Source organism: Thunnus albacares, chromosome 19 (genome assembly GCF_914725855.1).
Source record: "Thunnus albacares chromosome 19, fThuAlb1.1, whole genome shotgun sequence".
Lineage (NCBI taxonomy): Eukaryota > Metazoa > Chordata > Actinopteri > Scombriformes > Scombridae > Thunnus > Thunnus albacares.
The window spans coordinates 17,045,190-17,060,575 of record NC_058124.1 but is presented as its reverse complement, the minus strand read 5'-3'; the positions used below and the strand labels follow the sequence as shown (position 1 = coordinate 17,060,575).

The following is a 15,386-nucleotide window of genomic DNA, read 5'->3' as shown; positions in this document are numbered from 1 at the left end:
GTGTAGAATTTAATGTGTTGTTCTTCATAACAGACTCGGGTGCTCTTTTGCTGATACAATTCAGTATATAAATAAAATGCCATCAAAGATTGCCGGTGTCAGAGATAGCGCGGTCTGTTCCTCTGTTTAGAAATACGGGAAAAAGATCACATGCTAAATTCACAAAGACGACTTCACCCCTAATCCTTCTGTATTCAACCGATCGTGACGCATGTTCGTATCTTATTGTCTGACTTCTTGGATGTCCTGTATGCCAGCTGTTTTTGTCTAAAGCAAGAACTAGTGTTTTCATTGTTGTATGATGACATAGATTTGTTGCTTGCAGTGATTGTTCTTAATCAAAGTGGGGTTAAATTGGTGAAACTTGAGTATGTGTCCTGAAAGTAAGTTAGTAGTGACTGTGCTCCTTGTTTACCTTTGACCCAGGTAATTTTTTTTTTTTTAAAATATATATGCCTGAATTTCTGAGGAGGATGCTTGTGAATTGTGCAATTCATCTTGTCACAGAGGTACAAGATATGGCCGGAAAAGGGCAATACACTTGAGGTGAAAGGAGTAGAAAATGTAGATGATTGATGATTTTAGTAACAGTACAATTTGACATTTTGTTCATGTGAGTCTGTTTAAACGGGGGAGGCGTAAGCAATAAAGTGGAGCCTTCCCCCTCTGTGGTTCTCAGCAATTCTGAGGAAAAAACAGAAGTCAGTATTAAATCCAAAAGGACCACAGCTTATGAACTCATCAAAAGAGCGCCCTCTGTCAAATTGAAGCTCCTGTCCAAAATGTAAAAGTTCACTATTTAATGTTGCTATGTGTAGAATTTTCATTCTATATATATATATATATATATATACATATATATATATATACAGTACATATATATATATATATGAGTTTTATGTATGATGATGGCAGTGATATGGTCAAAATAAAGCGAACACCAGCCTGAAGACTTCCTTTGCTGATGGCGGTCTGATAAAGGGATGGAGGGTTTTTATGGCATGGTGTCTGTCCACTCACCTCTCCACTCAGAGCACACTACTGACAGATCAATCCTCAATGAATCCTGAAAAACACGGACCGACCCCATGCCAGAAAACAACTCCTTCATCTGCAAGAATCCTTCACTGTAGTTGTACTGAAGGAGTTTATGTTTGCGTTTCCTTTAGTTTGACTCTAACCTGTTTATTAAAATGATAAAGGTTGTACTCTAAATGTGAGTTCAATTCAAAAATCAATGTACTGTGTGTAGAAACTGTAGATGTTTGTACGTGCAAGTATGGAATTTGTGGAACAAAAGATCAAGGAAATCAATTCCAAAAAAAAAAAAAAAAAGTTCGATATGACACAAAATCTATTGTGTGTTGTCTTTGTGTTTTGTAAATGAAGACTGAAAATCTTGGTAAATTCAGTATTTATTACTTCTGGATATTGAGAATATTTTAGTGATGCTGAAAAGGTGCTGTATTTATTTTATGTGAGAGTTGTTCATTATGCTGGGGTCTGCACTTTTGTGCCATTTATCCAGTTCTATGAAGAAAATTATAAATCATAATGGAAATAAAACTGCAAGAAAGAAATAAACTATGTCATGGATTGCATTGCATAGCATGAGATAAATTTTTACGCTCAATTCAGGGTTTTGTTTCACACTTTGTAGGTTTTACTTTACAATATATTCAGTATGAACCCACTGACCTTCTAATTGCTGCTGTCTTGTTGCCTTTCAGGACAGATCTGCTCAATAGCTGCACATACAGTAATGTAGACTTTTTATTCAGCCATCTTATCTTTATTAGCAGGAAAAGCCCAGTCTACAGAATTTATCTTCCAATTTGTTCATTTAATATTTAGTAGGCTAGAATGATATATAGCATATTGTGAAATGGGAATTTTTGTATACATTTTACCAAGGTAGCCAATATCTCTGGCCATGTTTCACAATGGGCTTTGCTTTACAGAAACACTTGATATACATGATTTAAGCATCACTTTGATTAAAAAAACAAACAAACAAAACAAAAAAAAAAACACAGGCATTTAATTCATTTAACTAGCCAGAACTTGGTTCTACACATTAACTTCAATTAAAGTTGAGTTAAGATATTTGCCATCATTAAAAAAAAAAAAAAAAAAACAAAAAACACTCAAGATTTAAGATTTTGTATTGTCCAACTCCATTTTAGTATGCAGCCATCTGGCTTTCATGTTCACAACTAGAGACCAAATAGACCTTTTTCAGAACAAACATTTGACTTGTAAAAGCAGGAAAAACAGGTGCGGTTAATAAAGGCTGCATTACTTTTAGGTGAGCCATTTCCAGGGCTCTGGTATTGTGTTTACTGGGTCAATTAATAGAATAGAGCAATCATTTATACCTAAATTTCTGCTGTGAAAAGGATCTATTGTTCAAAAACTTAGTTGTTTGATTGCTGTGCCAGTACTGGGGCCCACAGTACCTTTTCTGGAGTTAAGTCATCTTAAGCAGCTGCAGTTATAGTCTGAGATAGCTAAAGCTACTGTAAATGTTGCCAAAAGCTTAAGAAATTCAAGACTTTCATGAAAAAAAAAAAAAAAAAAAAAAAAAAAAAAAAAAAAAAAACAGATAAGACTCTCAGAACAGCACCTTTCGAGTTATGTGAAAAAAGGAATCCACAAGTCAAGGTCAAAATGTTTATTTTATAAAATAAGATCAAACTATTGTAGATCTTTACATCCAGAACTGGGTCACCTGCTGATCACATGATGGGGTAACAGGCGTAGAGGGCGATGCCACACTGGTTACGTTTGTTCCGAGCCATCTTGATGTAGCCTTCATCTCCGTAATTTACACCCCAACTGCAATTGAAGCATATTTAGGTTATTAAAAAAAACCCATAAACCGTAAAGTCATTAGGATGACTGTTTATATTGACCTGTTTTTGACCAGCCAGTAGTCATGTCCTCTCTCGGTGCCGTAACCCACAGCCAGCACTCCATGGTTCACATAATGAGTGCACGTATGGTCCCTGTACACACCTGTTGGGCCACACAAGTCATGTGTCAAAAGCAAGAGTCATGTTGGCGTGAAACCAGACATTTATAAAGACTGAGAAAACTCACTTCCTCACACCAGCAACTTCAGAGCACATTTAAAGAAACCACAGACCAGTTTCACAGAATCATTTGACAAGGTAAATGGCGTCATAACTACTCACCGTGGCGGTAGAAGCCAAATTTGGGCCTTGAAGCGTCAATTGCTACAGAAATGGGGCCAACTTCAGCTAGGGCAGCCTTCAATGCAAATTCATTCCCCTTTGGTAAGAAGGCATATCCTGAGCAGTTAGCAGCCCGATACAGTGGGTTATACTTGCACTTACCACACTGAAAAGAAAGTGCAGGGGTGTTTACTGGTTTTCCAGGAGTTCTTTGTTATGTTTGACAATCGAGCTCAAATTTTGTTCCATCATTTCAGAAGCTCACCGTGCCTACGTAGGGATAGGCTGCATCTGACTCTATGCCTTTGTTATCGATGACATATTGGAAACCGTTTGTCATGAAGCCACCTCTGCACCCATTGTTGCCGTATTTTAAGGAGCAGTCCACAAGATTTTGAGCACTCAGGGACTTAAGGACACCTGTAGTCTTCTTAAGTTGCCCTTCCAGAGCTCCGGCTGCACTGAAGGCCCAACAAGAGCCGCAATAACCCTACGAATCAGAGATATTATTCATGAATGGACTGGACTGGACTAAAGCTACAAAGACAACTAGTGCAGATGTTGAACCCATGTTAATGTGCGTTGATGGTTTGAGGGATGACTTCACCTGCATCTTGACCTCAGTCACCAGGCCTTTGTCCCTCCAGTCCAGTGATTGTGGTAGAGCAGTACTGACCCTGCTGATGTCAGAGGGACCCCTCTCCAGGTCAGAGGGCACGACAGTACCCGTCAGTGTGCCGGTGATCTCCTTAGAGGTCTAAATGAAGAAACATTACCAGTAAGTTATGTCTGCAGTTTACATCAGTGTGTCAGTTTGTCAGAGTGGGACTAAATGTTTATGGTTTTCAGTCACTTCAGTGCCACTGTAGCTGACTCACCAGGTCTCCCAGGTGGTTCATTGCTAACTCGTAGGTGTGCAAGCCCAGGGAAGCTTCCAGGTTATGAACATTTATCATTTCCAAGTTTTCTTCCCATATCCGCCTGCGACCCAACTCCTCAATCTGGGAACAAATTATTAACCAGATGTGATGCATAGCAGCTGATTAATCCATCATAAAAGACAGTGGTATACAGAGAGGAGACAGTATAATCAAGATTGTTTTAGATAAGAGGAATAAGTTCTTTGAAACGAGATATTTTCACTTACAGAACTCATAGTAAGGAGGAAACAACTTGTCTAGTTCAGTTCAGACAATCTGTTTACAGGCTAATTTAATTCACAATGACTTAGCATCTACAGAAACTAGGTGACTAGGTTGACAAGTTTTAAAAAGGTCCTTGGTTTCACCTGATGAGTATACACTTTATTATGCATCTTCTTCCACAATTCCCAGTGTCGATCCAGATCTGGGGTGATAACGGCCACTGCAAATCCACACAAGAGGGCGAAAAGCAAGCTCCGACACATTTCTGGATCTGGGAAAAAAAACAAAACAAAACTAAGAACTAAGGGGAAGCTTGACTCAACAAGTTTCAGTGATGACAAAAGTTTTAGAAATATCCTGACTCAGACCACAGGTTTGGAAACCTCAGACATTTGTGAGGGTTAAGGAGTTTGAAACCTCCAGCTGATAGCAATTAACAGTTAGAAACAGTGGGGAAATAAAACATGACTTAATTCTTGTAGTAAAAGTGAATGTTAAATGTAGCATTGACTCATTACTAGACATGTCTTGTCTAGTAAAGGATACTCTACCAGGAGGCCCGCTATCAAAGTTTGTCTCATTATTAGTCAAGTTAATACAAACAAACCCCCCCCATAAAGTATTAGTCCTCAGTTTGATGCCAGAGAGACACTGAAGTCTGACCAACCTGAGCAGATGACAAAGGGAAAATCCAAATTGAGTCTGAAAGAGTCTGTATTTATCACCTGAGCTGTCTGCACACCTGGAAATCATTAATGACAGCAGCCAGTTTGATTACAGCTGATCTACCAGTCTGCTGCTTCTACTACTCATACTACTGCAACTACTTCTACCTAACATCTACCTAAGAGAGTTGAAAACAATTAAGTCAGGCTGATGGTGATAAATCATGTGTCAACTACAACTACTAACAATTATGACACTGCTCATTTATCTCCATGTGTTATCTCCTTAAAGGAAGGCTCTCAATTTTTCAGGCTTGTCTTAAAACAATAGTCGGGTGCCCAAATGAATATTTAAAGAGGTTTTTCTCGCCATTAGAAAATCCCTTATATGTAAGTGATTGGGGACAAAATCCACAGTCCTCATTTTGTGCAAAAATTGATTCAAACGTTTATCTGAAGCTTCTGTGAGACTTCAGCCGTCCAAATAAGTCAAATCCAAGCAAATGTAACCTTTAACAGTGAACCTCACAGAACTCATATCAGCAGATAAGAATTATTTCATATCTTTGTTTTATTTCTTCTACTGTCAGAAGTTTTAATGAATCCATTAAGTGCACTTTAGCACACTGAAGGCAAAGCCAGCATTTAAATGTTCATATTTAAATAAATTAATCAAATATATAAACTACAGTGTCGAAACTATAAGATGTACACAATTGCAAAAAACATTTCTAAAGGTTCTAAAGCTTCAGCCTTTAGAAATGTTCCTAAGTATTCATTCAAAAAAACATCAATGAGAAAGGAAATCAAAACGGATACAGTGATTTAAATATTGTTTATTGTATTATATTGTTGAACATATTGCAGCCTTTCTGCACAATATCTACAATGTACTTAATGATGAAAAAAAACTAAACATCTAATCTCAGATATTAAATAAAATAACTTAAACTCTGCTGAGAGATGATTCAGGTGACTGGTCACATGTTCACAGTGTAGGGTAGACAGCAAAGGTGGCAATGCCACAGAGATTATTCTTGTTCCTGGCGATTCGAATGAAGCCTTCTTCTCCCCACTCGGTTCCCCAACTGGATCCACAAACACACTCAGTCACACACTAGAAGTCACACATTTCTTTTCAATGACGTAACACATTTTACAGGTGAACTCTGAATGTACCTGTTTTTCACCAGCCAGAAGTCTTGTCCATTGTCTGTACCGTAGCCAACAACCAGTACTGCGTGATTTATGAACCTTGGGTTACAGCTGGGTTCGTCGTATAAACCTGAAAGACGCTGAATGTTAATTAAGTGTTACAGTGGCTGAGAAAATGAAATGTAAAGTTATAAAATGGCAGAGACCCCCCTTTAGCTTCACAGTGGCTTTACTGCTGCCTGCTGATGTCTAACATTTATGTTGAGTGAATGGGACTGTAGCTTCATAGGACTACATTTAATTTAGAGTTCATCCTGTTTAAGGACCAGTTTGTATGATTTAGTGACATCTAGCGGTGAGGTTGCAGATTGCAAACAACTGAATACCCCTTCCCCCAACCCTCTGCTTCCAACTGTGTAGGAGAACCTTTTCATGGGATTATACACTAATTAAAACACACTTATGAATATTTTTTTCAATTTCTGCCAAGTCTATTCTGCTAGATGCCACTAAATCTTACACACTGCACCTGTGCTGATTTTTTGTTTACTACAGCTTTCAGTCTATAAGATAAAATACAATGAACTCATATATTACATACATCCATCCAATTTGCAAAAAAAACAAAAAAACAATGAAGAATAACTTTGCAAACATTTTAATAAAGACAGAAAATGTGTAGAAATGTGTCAATTCACTATAAAACTCAAAATACAAGTGTACTTTGTACAGTGAATATAAAACCTTCACCCTCACAGTAGTTAAGCCTTAAGCATGTTTAGATTTTAGAAACTTGAGAAAACATGTAGTTTCGTAAACAGTTAAAGTACAGGATAACAATATTTCAACAGAACAAAACATGTTGTAACTACAGGGTGGCGCTCACTTTATAGAAGTTGTAAATAAACGGGAAACGCTGAAGCAAAGGGAAGTCATGCATTTCCCTAAATAACATGATATTTTTAAACACACCAAATGAAAACACCTCCTCTTACCTCCTTTGTAGAGGTGGAAAGATTGCAGCATGGCGTTCACGGCCACAGAGATGGGTCCCACTGTGGCCACCTTCTCCTGCAGAGCCATCTCATCTCCTCGTGGAAGGATGTGGAAGTCTGAGCAGTAGCCGGCTTTTCCCTCGACAGAATAGCGACATTTCCCATTCTACAAGTAGAAATGTCATTTACTAAATTCAGTATTTCATGAAACTGGAAATATATATCAAATCACAATAATCAGCAGATTATATGTATAATGTACATTATTCATGCAATCACACTGTATATGTACAGTGTAAATATTACTGTAGGCTAATATGCAAATTTAAATTCTTTTATCACCTCAGCTTAAAATAGATCTTACATACAAAGAGCTTCATGTGTGTTTATGAAATGACACATTGCATAAACAAGCCAAGTCTTCTAATTTCTTATCAGATATTCTGAAAATACTGTATCCAAACCTTTATGATACTCTCTACCAGACAGAAAGAAAGAAAGAGCTGAGGATGACCTGGTGTTCGTAAGGGTAAAAGCTCTCTGAGTCGACGCCTTTGTTGCGGATGACGTAGCTGAAGGCTTTAGAGATGTAACCTCCTCTGCAGCCTTGGTTTCCATCAAAAGTGCTGCAGTCCACCAGATTCTGTGGGCTCAGGGGCACGAGGACACCTCTCCGCTTCTTCATCTGGCCCTCAAGGGCTCCCATAGAACTGAAGGCCCAGCATGACCCACATAATCCCTTATGAAATAGATCATTATTGTTATTTTGTGGCCCTAGAATTATAAGGTTATATCTAACATTTTTGTCATGCAACAGTACAACATTTGGGTTAACTTTAACTTTAGCAAACTGTTATTTTGACCCAGTGTTTCACACAATAAGCTTTAGCTAAAAACTATCACAGATGTATTGATTCTTGTACAAAATAATGTGCATGTGACATTCAAAAGACAAGTTTTTAACAATAAATAACAAACTGTGACATGTAAGTTTCAAAAGAGTAGAGCAGATTATAACAAGCTTCAGTTTGGTTAAATAACCCAACAGTAAAATTAAAAATAACACTAAAACTGGGTCAAAACAACCCCTTGTCGTGAGTGGCTTTCTGGGTAACATTAACTCAGTACTGTGTTGCTATATTAACTCAGACTGGGTAAAAATCTGACCCAGTGATTTTTAGTTTGTATTCTTAAACAAGTTATTAACATTTTGAGTTGCTTTAATCTTGTTTTATGCATTATTGGCCCTAAATTTTGAAAAAATAAACAGTTATATCTCAAAAATCAGGCTCAAATTTGGTCCTATAAGGTTCCAACTGCAAAGCACCAATCAGTGCTCACAATATAAAATGGGGACCAATCAGGTTCTGCCTGTTTACCATGTGATCTCACTGCTGTGGTCAAAGGAGCTGAAAAGATCATGACATGTTGCTCAATCTTAAGTTTCTGAAACTTCAAAATTGATGATTTTATTGAAATCATCATGAATGACTGACAAACAAACACCAACTGAGTTTAAGTCAGATTTTTATCTGGTCTGAACTTTTCATGGATTTTTACACAGGTAGCACAGTTATAAGCAATAATTAATGTTATTAGTGACTTAAGTTACTCTGACTACTTAAAAAATGAAAGCCAAAATATTAATATGTAAGAATATGGGGTACATTCAAGCCGCTAGCTGCTGCTGCTAACTGGCTTTGTGTCTGTTTAAGGTTAAAACTTGTGCAGCAGACACAGCGATGACAGCGACTACATTCAGAGCTCAGACATTGACCCCAGTGAATCCAGATAAAAAAAGAAGTAAATTCAGGATCAGAAACAGACAAGAAAGTCTCTGAAAAGAAGAACAACAGACAGAGAGACAGCAGCAAATCCAAAACAAAACCACATAGAGCAAGAAGATTTGATATCAGCAAATTAATGGAGAAACATTTTTGACTATTCTTTCTAATTGACTTAAATTTTGTTCTTTGTAAAACATTATGAACTGTATTATCAGTTTAAATCTGTTAATGAAAACCAAACGTAGTCTAGATTTAAAGGATGCAGCTACGTTGTTGTCTGCGCCTAAATGTCTTTTATCATAACTCCCTTCAGTAGTTCATACATTGATTTTGTGTATTAAAACAAAGTTAGACTAATCTGTTTACTTTTTTCAACAAAATCATTCTTTTGTAAAGCCTCAGCAGATATAACGTCATAAATCCAGGGTCACAATTTCCCACTTTTTATTCATTAGATTGTCTCATTTCCTCTTTTATAAATAGCTGATCTGATAGCAGTGCTTACTTGGTTTTGGACGGGACTAACCAGGCCTTCCTCCCTCCAGTCTACCCTCTTAGGTAACGTTAAGCCACTCAGGTCCTTAAAGGTGTCATTTCTTGAACCAACAGGCTCCTCCAACTTCAGGCCATTCAGCTTCTCATTGACCTCCTCAGCTGTCTTCATAGAGAGGAGAGTTGGCAAATATATGAAATACACATGAAGAAAGTATTACATTGTTAAATATCTGTAATGACCTCTGCAGAACAGCACTCTTCTTAAATTTGGACCCATTATGCATCTGTATATAACATATACAGCAGTGTGACGACATGATAAAATACGTGTCAGTGTTTCAGTGAGTCCATCTTGAATTCAAATACCTCCTCTGAAAGTTTCTCTCCAAATTATTGTTTCGGACATGCAGCCATTTATAGGTCCAAAGTCTCCTGGAGGCTTTTACTGTATATACAGGTATTCTCAAATCATTGGCACGTGTTTTTATTTCGCTTTAGTGACACCAAACAATCATAAAAGCAACCACAAGTTCCTCTGATTCTCATCTAGTTTGAACTTCTGCCTTCAGGAGGAAGAGCACAAAATCAACATCATCTTTTTTTTATCTATAATGATGCCACACGAGGTCAAACATCTCACTTGTGTCTTGATTTGACTCTCGCCTTAGTTTTAGTGATGATGACACCCCTGTGAAACCGTCCTCACATTTAGTCTCCTAGGCAACTGTAACACACTCTTCATTCAGGATTTCTGAAGGGAGTCCAAAAGCGTTGATGCCAGGGTCCTGCAGAGAGCGTGTGAACACGGACATGTCACGCCCATCTGAAAATCACGGCTCGGGCTTCCTGTTGTCTTCAGGATCTTAAGAAAAAAAAAAACCCTCGTCTTTCTGGTACCTTCCAGCCTTGCTTTGTAAATGCCCTTCCTACTGAGTTTTTCTAGCTTTTTTATCCCACAAAATCCCCGTTCACACATATGAGTCAGACCTGAACAAAGAAACTATATTGAAACATAATGTCTACCAAAACACCAGACATTTAGTCTGTAATTTACATGTATCACTTCTTCTTTTCATTGCATTGCGTCTGCATGTTATACCATTTTTTCATCTGTTATGAAGTAGCCATTTAACATTTGTTTTTACTGTGTTTCGTACATAAAATGCTTAATTATTGTACATCAGCAGATACTAGTTAGTTAAAAGATCATGTTTTTTTGATCAATCACTCAATTGTTTTTTCCACTTTGAAAGTTTGTGCTTCTTTAAATGCTAGAACTGAACTTTCATGAACAGAATAAAGGAAGTATTTTAGCAACAGATGAAAAAACAAATGTTTGGATACAACTTTATGACCTTTATCAGCCTATCAGCATATAATAGTCCTGATTGTCCAGACAAGCCCAGCCTATAGTGGATTAAATAAATCAGATTATATAAAGGAAGATTAGAGCTGCTCTATCGGTTAGGGTTTAAATTAGGCCTACGGGGTGCAGGTTTAAATGCAGATTAACAGTGTTGGTGAGTGACAACCATTTTGTACCAGCAAAAGGTCAATGAGTGTAAATGTACTTTAGGTTATGATGTCAAACCGGGGTCTGAACGGGTTCTGGGAGAGATTGGTGATAAAGTGAGGACTGGTGTTCAGTGCCAAAGTGTTTGTCATGCAGTTTGTATCCACCAGAGGTCTCTCTGATACATTTATGTCCCAAATAGTGGCATCATCTTGATCTGATTGCTCCAGTTCTGGCTCTGCAGTTTGTAGGATTGCTTCTGTTGAATTATCTTTGATGAGGGGTGTTTCCCCTCTTTTCCCCCCCCTGTATCACCACAAAGGGGTCTTTTATTGGTAGCTTAAGACTACTTTAGCAAACTGTGAGTTGTGGGAAAGCATGCAATACTGCAGCTTTATCCATTTTATTAAAAAACTCTGAATATATGGTATAAATAATAATCCAAAGACTTATGTATTGTTGAGTAATTAGCAGAAGATTCAAAGAGAAAAGAATAAGACTTTGTTGCTCGGAGATGATGCAGATCATATACTAATAGTCTAGTCTGTTAGATGTGTTTTTGTTTGTTTGTTAGTTTTCTTGGTGAATATTTGGAAAAGTGTGTCATGTGTAGGCTGTTTTATGACAGAACAAAACCAAACAAATGAAGGCTCAACTTGAAGCTCAAGATATAGTGGATAAAACACAATAAGATTGCAAATTAAAGGTTGTTCTTTCTTCCACTAAGAGATATAAGTAATGCAGAGATTAGCGTGGAGCCAGTAGAAGACGCTCTTTCTAGGGATAAGAAAAACTGATTATTCCTTGTTTTCTTTCTGACCTACTTGGCTGCCCTGGTTTGAGGTTTGCTCTTGTAAATTCGTCACTGCACACCCACTTGAACATAGCAGAGGAACCTTGCTGGATTATTATTAATCAATTGTAATGTGACACAAACAAATAAGCATTTGAATGAGCCTTCTACATCATTTTTTTTCAATTACTCTTATTACTATATTGGATTCATTTTAGTAATGATTAAGTGATAATAAGCAAATTATCTGCATGTCTAAACCGACATCATGTTTTAAGAAAATTCAGTGCGGTTTCATAATGACTGATACTCCAGATGAAGGTGTAAAACAGGTCTGTGTGCTCCACATGTCTCTGTTTCTCAGCAGGAGACTCAGACTGATGTTGGAGAACAATCCTACCATGTCAGCCAGGTGGTTCATTCCCAGCGTGAAGCTGTGCTTTCCTGCTGAGGCCTCCTGGTTGTGTCTCAGCACTAGTTTCATGTTCTTCTCCCACACTGTTCTCCTGAAGATGATCTCAGTCTGAAACGAAAACAAAGACTGCTTGATCTGAGGCATCTGGGGTGCCTGTATGTGTGTGTGTGTGTCTGTGCATATGATGGCAGAGTGAAATGAAAGTTTTCACAGTCCTACCTGATTAGCATAAACCTTGTGATGTTTGATTTTCCACTCTTCCCACACTTTATTTAAAGCAAACGATGAGTGGCTGTGGACCAGAGAGGCCAAAAGCAACACTGCACAAAGAATGTGCATCTGCAGAAGTAAAAACAGTCACATTAAATGAGGAAACATGACCCCTATTATATTCTTAATTAATTGACTAACCTATTAGTTGTTTGGCAGATTTTCAGTCATTTTACAAGTGTATATACCAAACATTTTCTAGTTCCAGCTTCTCAATTGTGAAGATTTTCTGCTTTTCTTTTTCTTTTGTGAAACCTAACTTAATATTTGTGGGTTTTGTTGATATCACCTTGGATTCTGGGAAATTTATATTATTTTTGAAAACATTTCATAGATTGTACAATCAGGGCTGTGGCCAGGATTTTAGAAAAAGTGAGGTCATGAGTTCCCCTTTACCTAGAAAAGTTTGAACAGATGCTGAAAATAAAGTCTTAACTATGTTTTTCAGTAGTTTGCATTTTTGTTCAACTATTCAACCATATTTTCTGTTAATTATATTTCCCAGCATGATGCTTTAAATGCTGTTTTTAAAGCCTGTCAGGAATAAAATTCAGTTCTGGAGATATTGAATCCATTTTATTGGCCTAAAACTATTCAAATTGAATGATATCATGTCTAAAGAATTGCTTGAGTCAGCCTATAAAATATCAACCAAGTTTTTCTTTTTTAATTTTAGAATGTAAACTTCCCCGGGTTGATAGCATCAGTCCCTGTATCAACAGCTGATCAGCTTCGGCTAAGTCTAAAACCACAACATGGTACACAGCACTGCAAGATTAAACACGATCATGTTTGTCAGTGCAGAACTGTTTTTTTATGCACTGACAATCATGATCGTTTTAAGGCTTTTATCTTTTATCTGTCTAACACTGTAAGATTTCATCATCTCAAGAAGGAGAAGTTCACACCTGTTTAACTGTTATCTCTGAGCACTGATCTCAACAAATCTTTCCTTCTCTCTTTCTCCCGCGTGTTGAATCACACCATATCGTCCTAAACTCAATCACTGGACCTCGACACACAGAATACCAACCTAACAAAATTAAATGCATTTACTACAGAGAAGAAGAAATAGCTTGCGTTTACCTTGTTGCCGTATAATCAGCAAAGTTATTTTATCCCTGAGAAGAAAGTGCAGCTGTTCTTAACGCACCGGAGGATCTTCACACTTAAAAGAGGAAGTAGAGTTTCCTCATGCAAACAGTTTTTTTTTCTATGTGGCTTGTCATGTGAATCTAATTTACAACCAGCTTCAGTGGCCCGAAATACCCTTCCAGTATGAGAGGTGGACATGACGATAGTTAGACGATGCAGGAGAAATAGAAACAAAAACCTGAGTCAGTCGGCTTTTCAGTAAATGACGTGACAAAAATGCTGTGGAAGGAAAAGTTTGGTGACAAATTGAGCAGATGCTGATTCATAGAGACTAAATCTCACTACGTTCTAGTTGAGTTTTCCTTCCTTTTATTATTCAAAACCAGATAAGACAGGACCGAAACACAGTTGTATTTGAGTTGTATTTGACATTGCACCTGGTTAGACTGAACAGAAGACACACGAGCGGAGATCAAACACAATCCACATTTTTACAGCTAATGATGCTGATTTAACAGTGTCAGACTGAATTTGTAATGACAGCAGCAGTTAGTTTGACCTTTCTGAGAAACAGCAGCGTCACATTGTCAAATCCTTTTATAATCAGACAGCTGGTGGATGTTGATGATGTGCTATATGCTTGTGTTTTTGTGGTAGGGATTGCTCGGGGTATGACCCAGTTGTTTGTTTGTTTGTTTGTTTGTTTGAGCTGCGGAGGGGGATGTGTCTTGGTGCTCGACTGGCTTTCTCTTTTGTAACATGTGTTGCTGTAATACATGCGTTCTTGTGAATACTTTCTCAAAATTTCCTGTTTGTGTGAGAGGTTGTTGTGGTGAGAACCTTTCAGTTAAAACACATCACGTCCTTCTTCTTTGGTGTGAACCTCTTCCCCAGTGCCTTGCATTTACTGTGTGTGCATATTTTAACACAGTATACTGTAAAACACACAAATAAACAACAACAAAAAGAGAAATTGCAGCAACCCCATCATATGCAACTTATTAATAAGTATACAATTGTATATGTATAATATTAAAGCCTCCCTCCACTCAAAAATATGTTTTTCTTCTTGTTCCTTCAGTTGAATGTTTGCGCTTCACTGTGCAGAATGATGTATGTGCAGAGTCTGTTTTCACATTCATCTCCTGAAGGAGGAAAGTTTCTCTGACCTCATGGAAAGTCTGAGTTGAAGGTTTGTACCTACAAGCATGATTTGTGACAACACAACTAATTTAGAGTCAATCTTGGTTCAATAAATGGACAGCATGCTATACACATTTCCACTTAAAGGACCAGTGTGTAGGATGTAGTGGCATCTAGTGGTGAGATTGCAATTGCAACCAACTGAATACCCCTCACCCTCCCCTTTCAAGTGTGTAGGAGAACCTACGGTGGCCGTGAAAAACGCGAAAGGCCCTCTCTAGAGCCAATGTTTGGTTTGTCTGTTCTGGGTTACTGTAGAAACATGGCGGTGCAATATGGATGTGTGGTATGGATTATTAAGTATTCATGGATGTATTATAAGAGCTGGATAGGGCGTCGCCACTCAGCCTTCCAACTTTCCAGCCAATTTTTCCCAGTAGTCACTTGCAGTATTGCAGCGAAAAATCCCCCCATTATAAAAGAGACATCTGTAAAACTGTTGTCAGGACACCACAAAATGCAAACAAGGTCAATTACGACTCTTTCTATTATGAATTTTCAATCCATGAAGGTTTTATATTTGTAAAACTTTCCTGGAGTCGAGCAAAGTGATTTAAAAATCTGTGACGTCGCCACAATGTAAAGTCTATGGGCTGAGAGGAAACTTGCGGGGCAAGGCCAGCAGGAGAGACACTACTGCACATATTCAGTGGGCCGC

The 15,386-nt window shown here is 37.8% G+C and overlaps 2 protein-coding genes across 3 annotated transcripts; both read right to left on the bottom strand.

Annotated features, from left to right (window-relative positions):
• Positions 1-2,659: 2,659 nt before the first annotated feature.
• On the bottom strand, positions 2,660-5,078 carry LOC122970220 (cathepsin S-like). Of its 2 annotated transcripts, none has more exons than XM_044336306.1 (8): positions 5,010-5,078; positions 4,486-4,613; positions 4,076-4,198; positions 3,805-3,954; positions 3,463-3,687; positions 3,198-3,363; positions 2,916-3,018; positions 2,660-2,838 (listed from the first exon to the last, which is right to left on the bottom strand). In XM_044336306.1, exons 2-8 carry the CDS (start codon positions 4,603-4,605, stop codon positions 2,739-2,741), a joined length of 987 nt encoding a protein of 328 aa, XP_044192241.1. In that variant the 5' UTR covers positions 4,606-4,613; positions 5,010-5,078; the 3' UTR covers positions 2,660-2,738. The 2 variants fall into 2 exon arrangements, with proteins under 2 accessions (XP_044192241.1, XP_044192240.1); XM_044336305.1 differs by having other exon boundaries at positions 4,976-5,063.
• A 764-nt stretch (positions 5,079-5,842) lies between these two features.
• On the bottom strand, positions 5,843-13,944 carry LOC122970219 (procathepsin L-like). Its single transcript, XM_044336304.1, has 8 exons — positions 13,517-13,944; positions 12,380-12,499; positions 12,146-12,268; positions 9,450-9,602; positions 7,672-7,896; positions 7,158-7,323; positions 6,187-6,292; positions 5,843-6,095 (listed from the first exon to the last, which is right to left on the bottom strand). The coding sequence occupies exons 2-8, from the start codon at positions 12,497-12,499 to the stop codon at positions 5,996-5,998; spliced, it is 993 nt and encodes a 330-aa protein (XP_044192239.1). The 5' UTR covers positions 13,517-13,944; the 3' UTR covers positions 5,843-5,995.
• Positions 13,945-15,386: the final 1,442 nt, after the last annotated feature.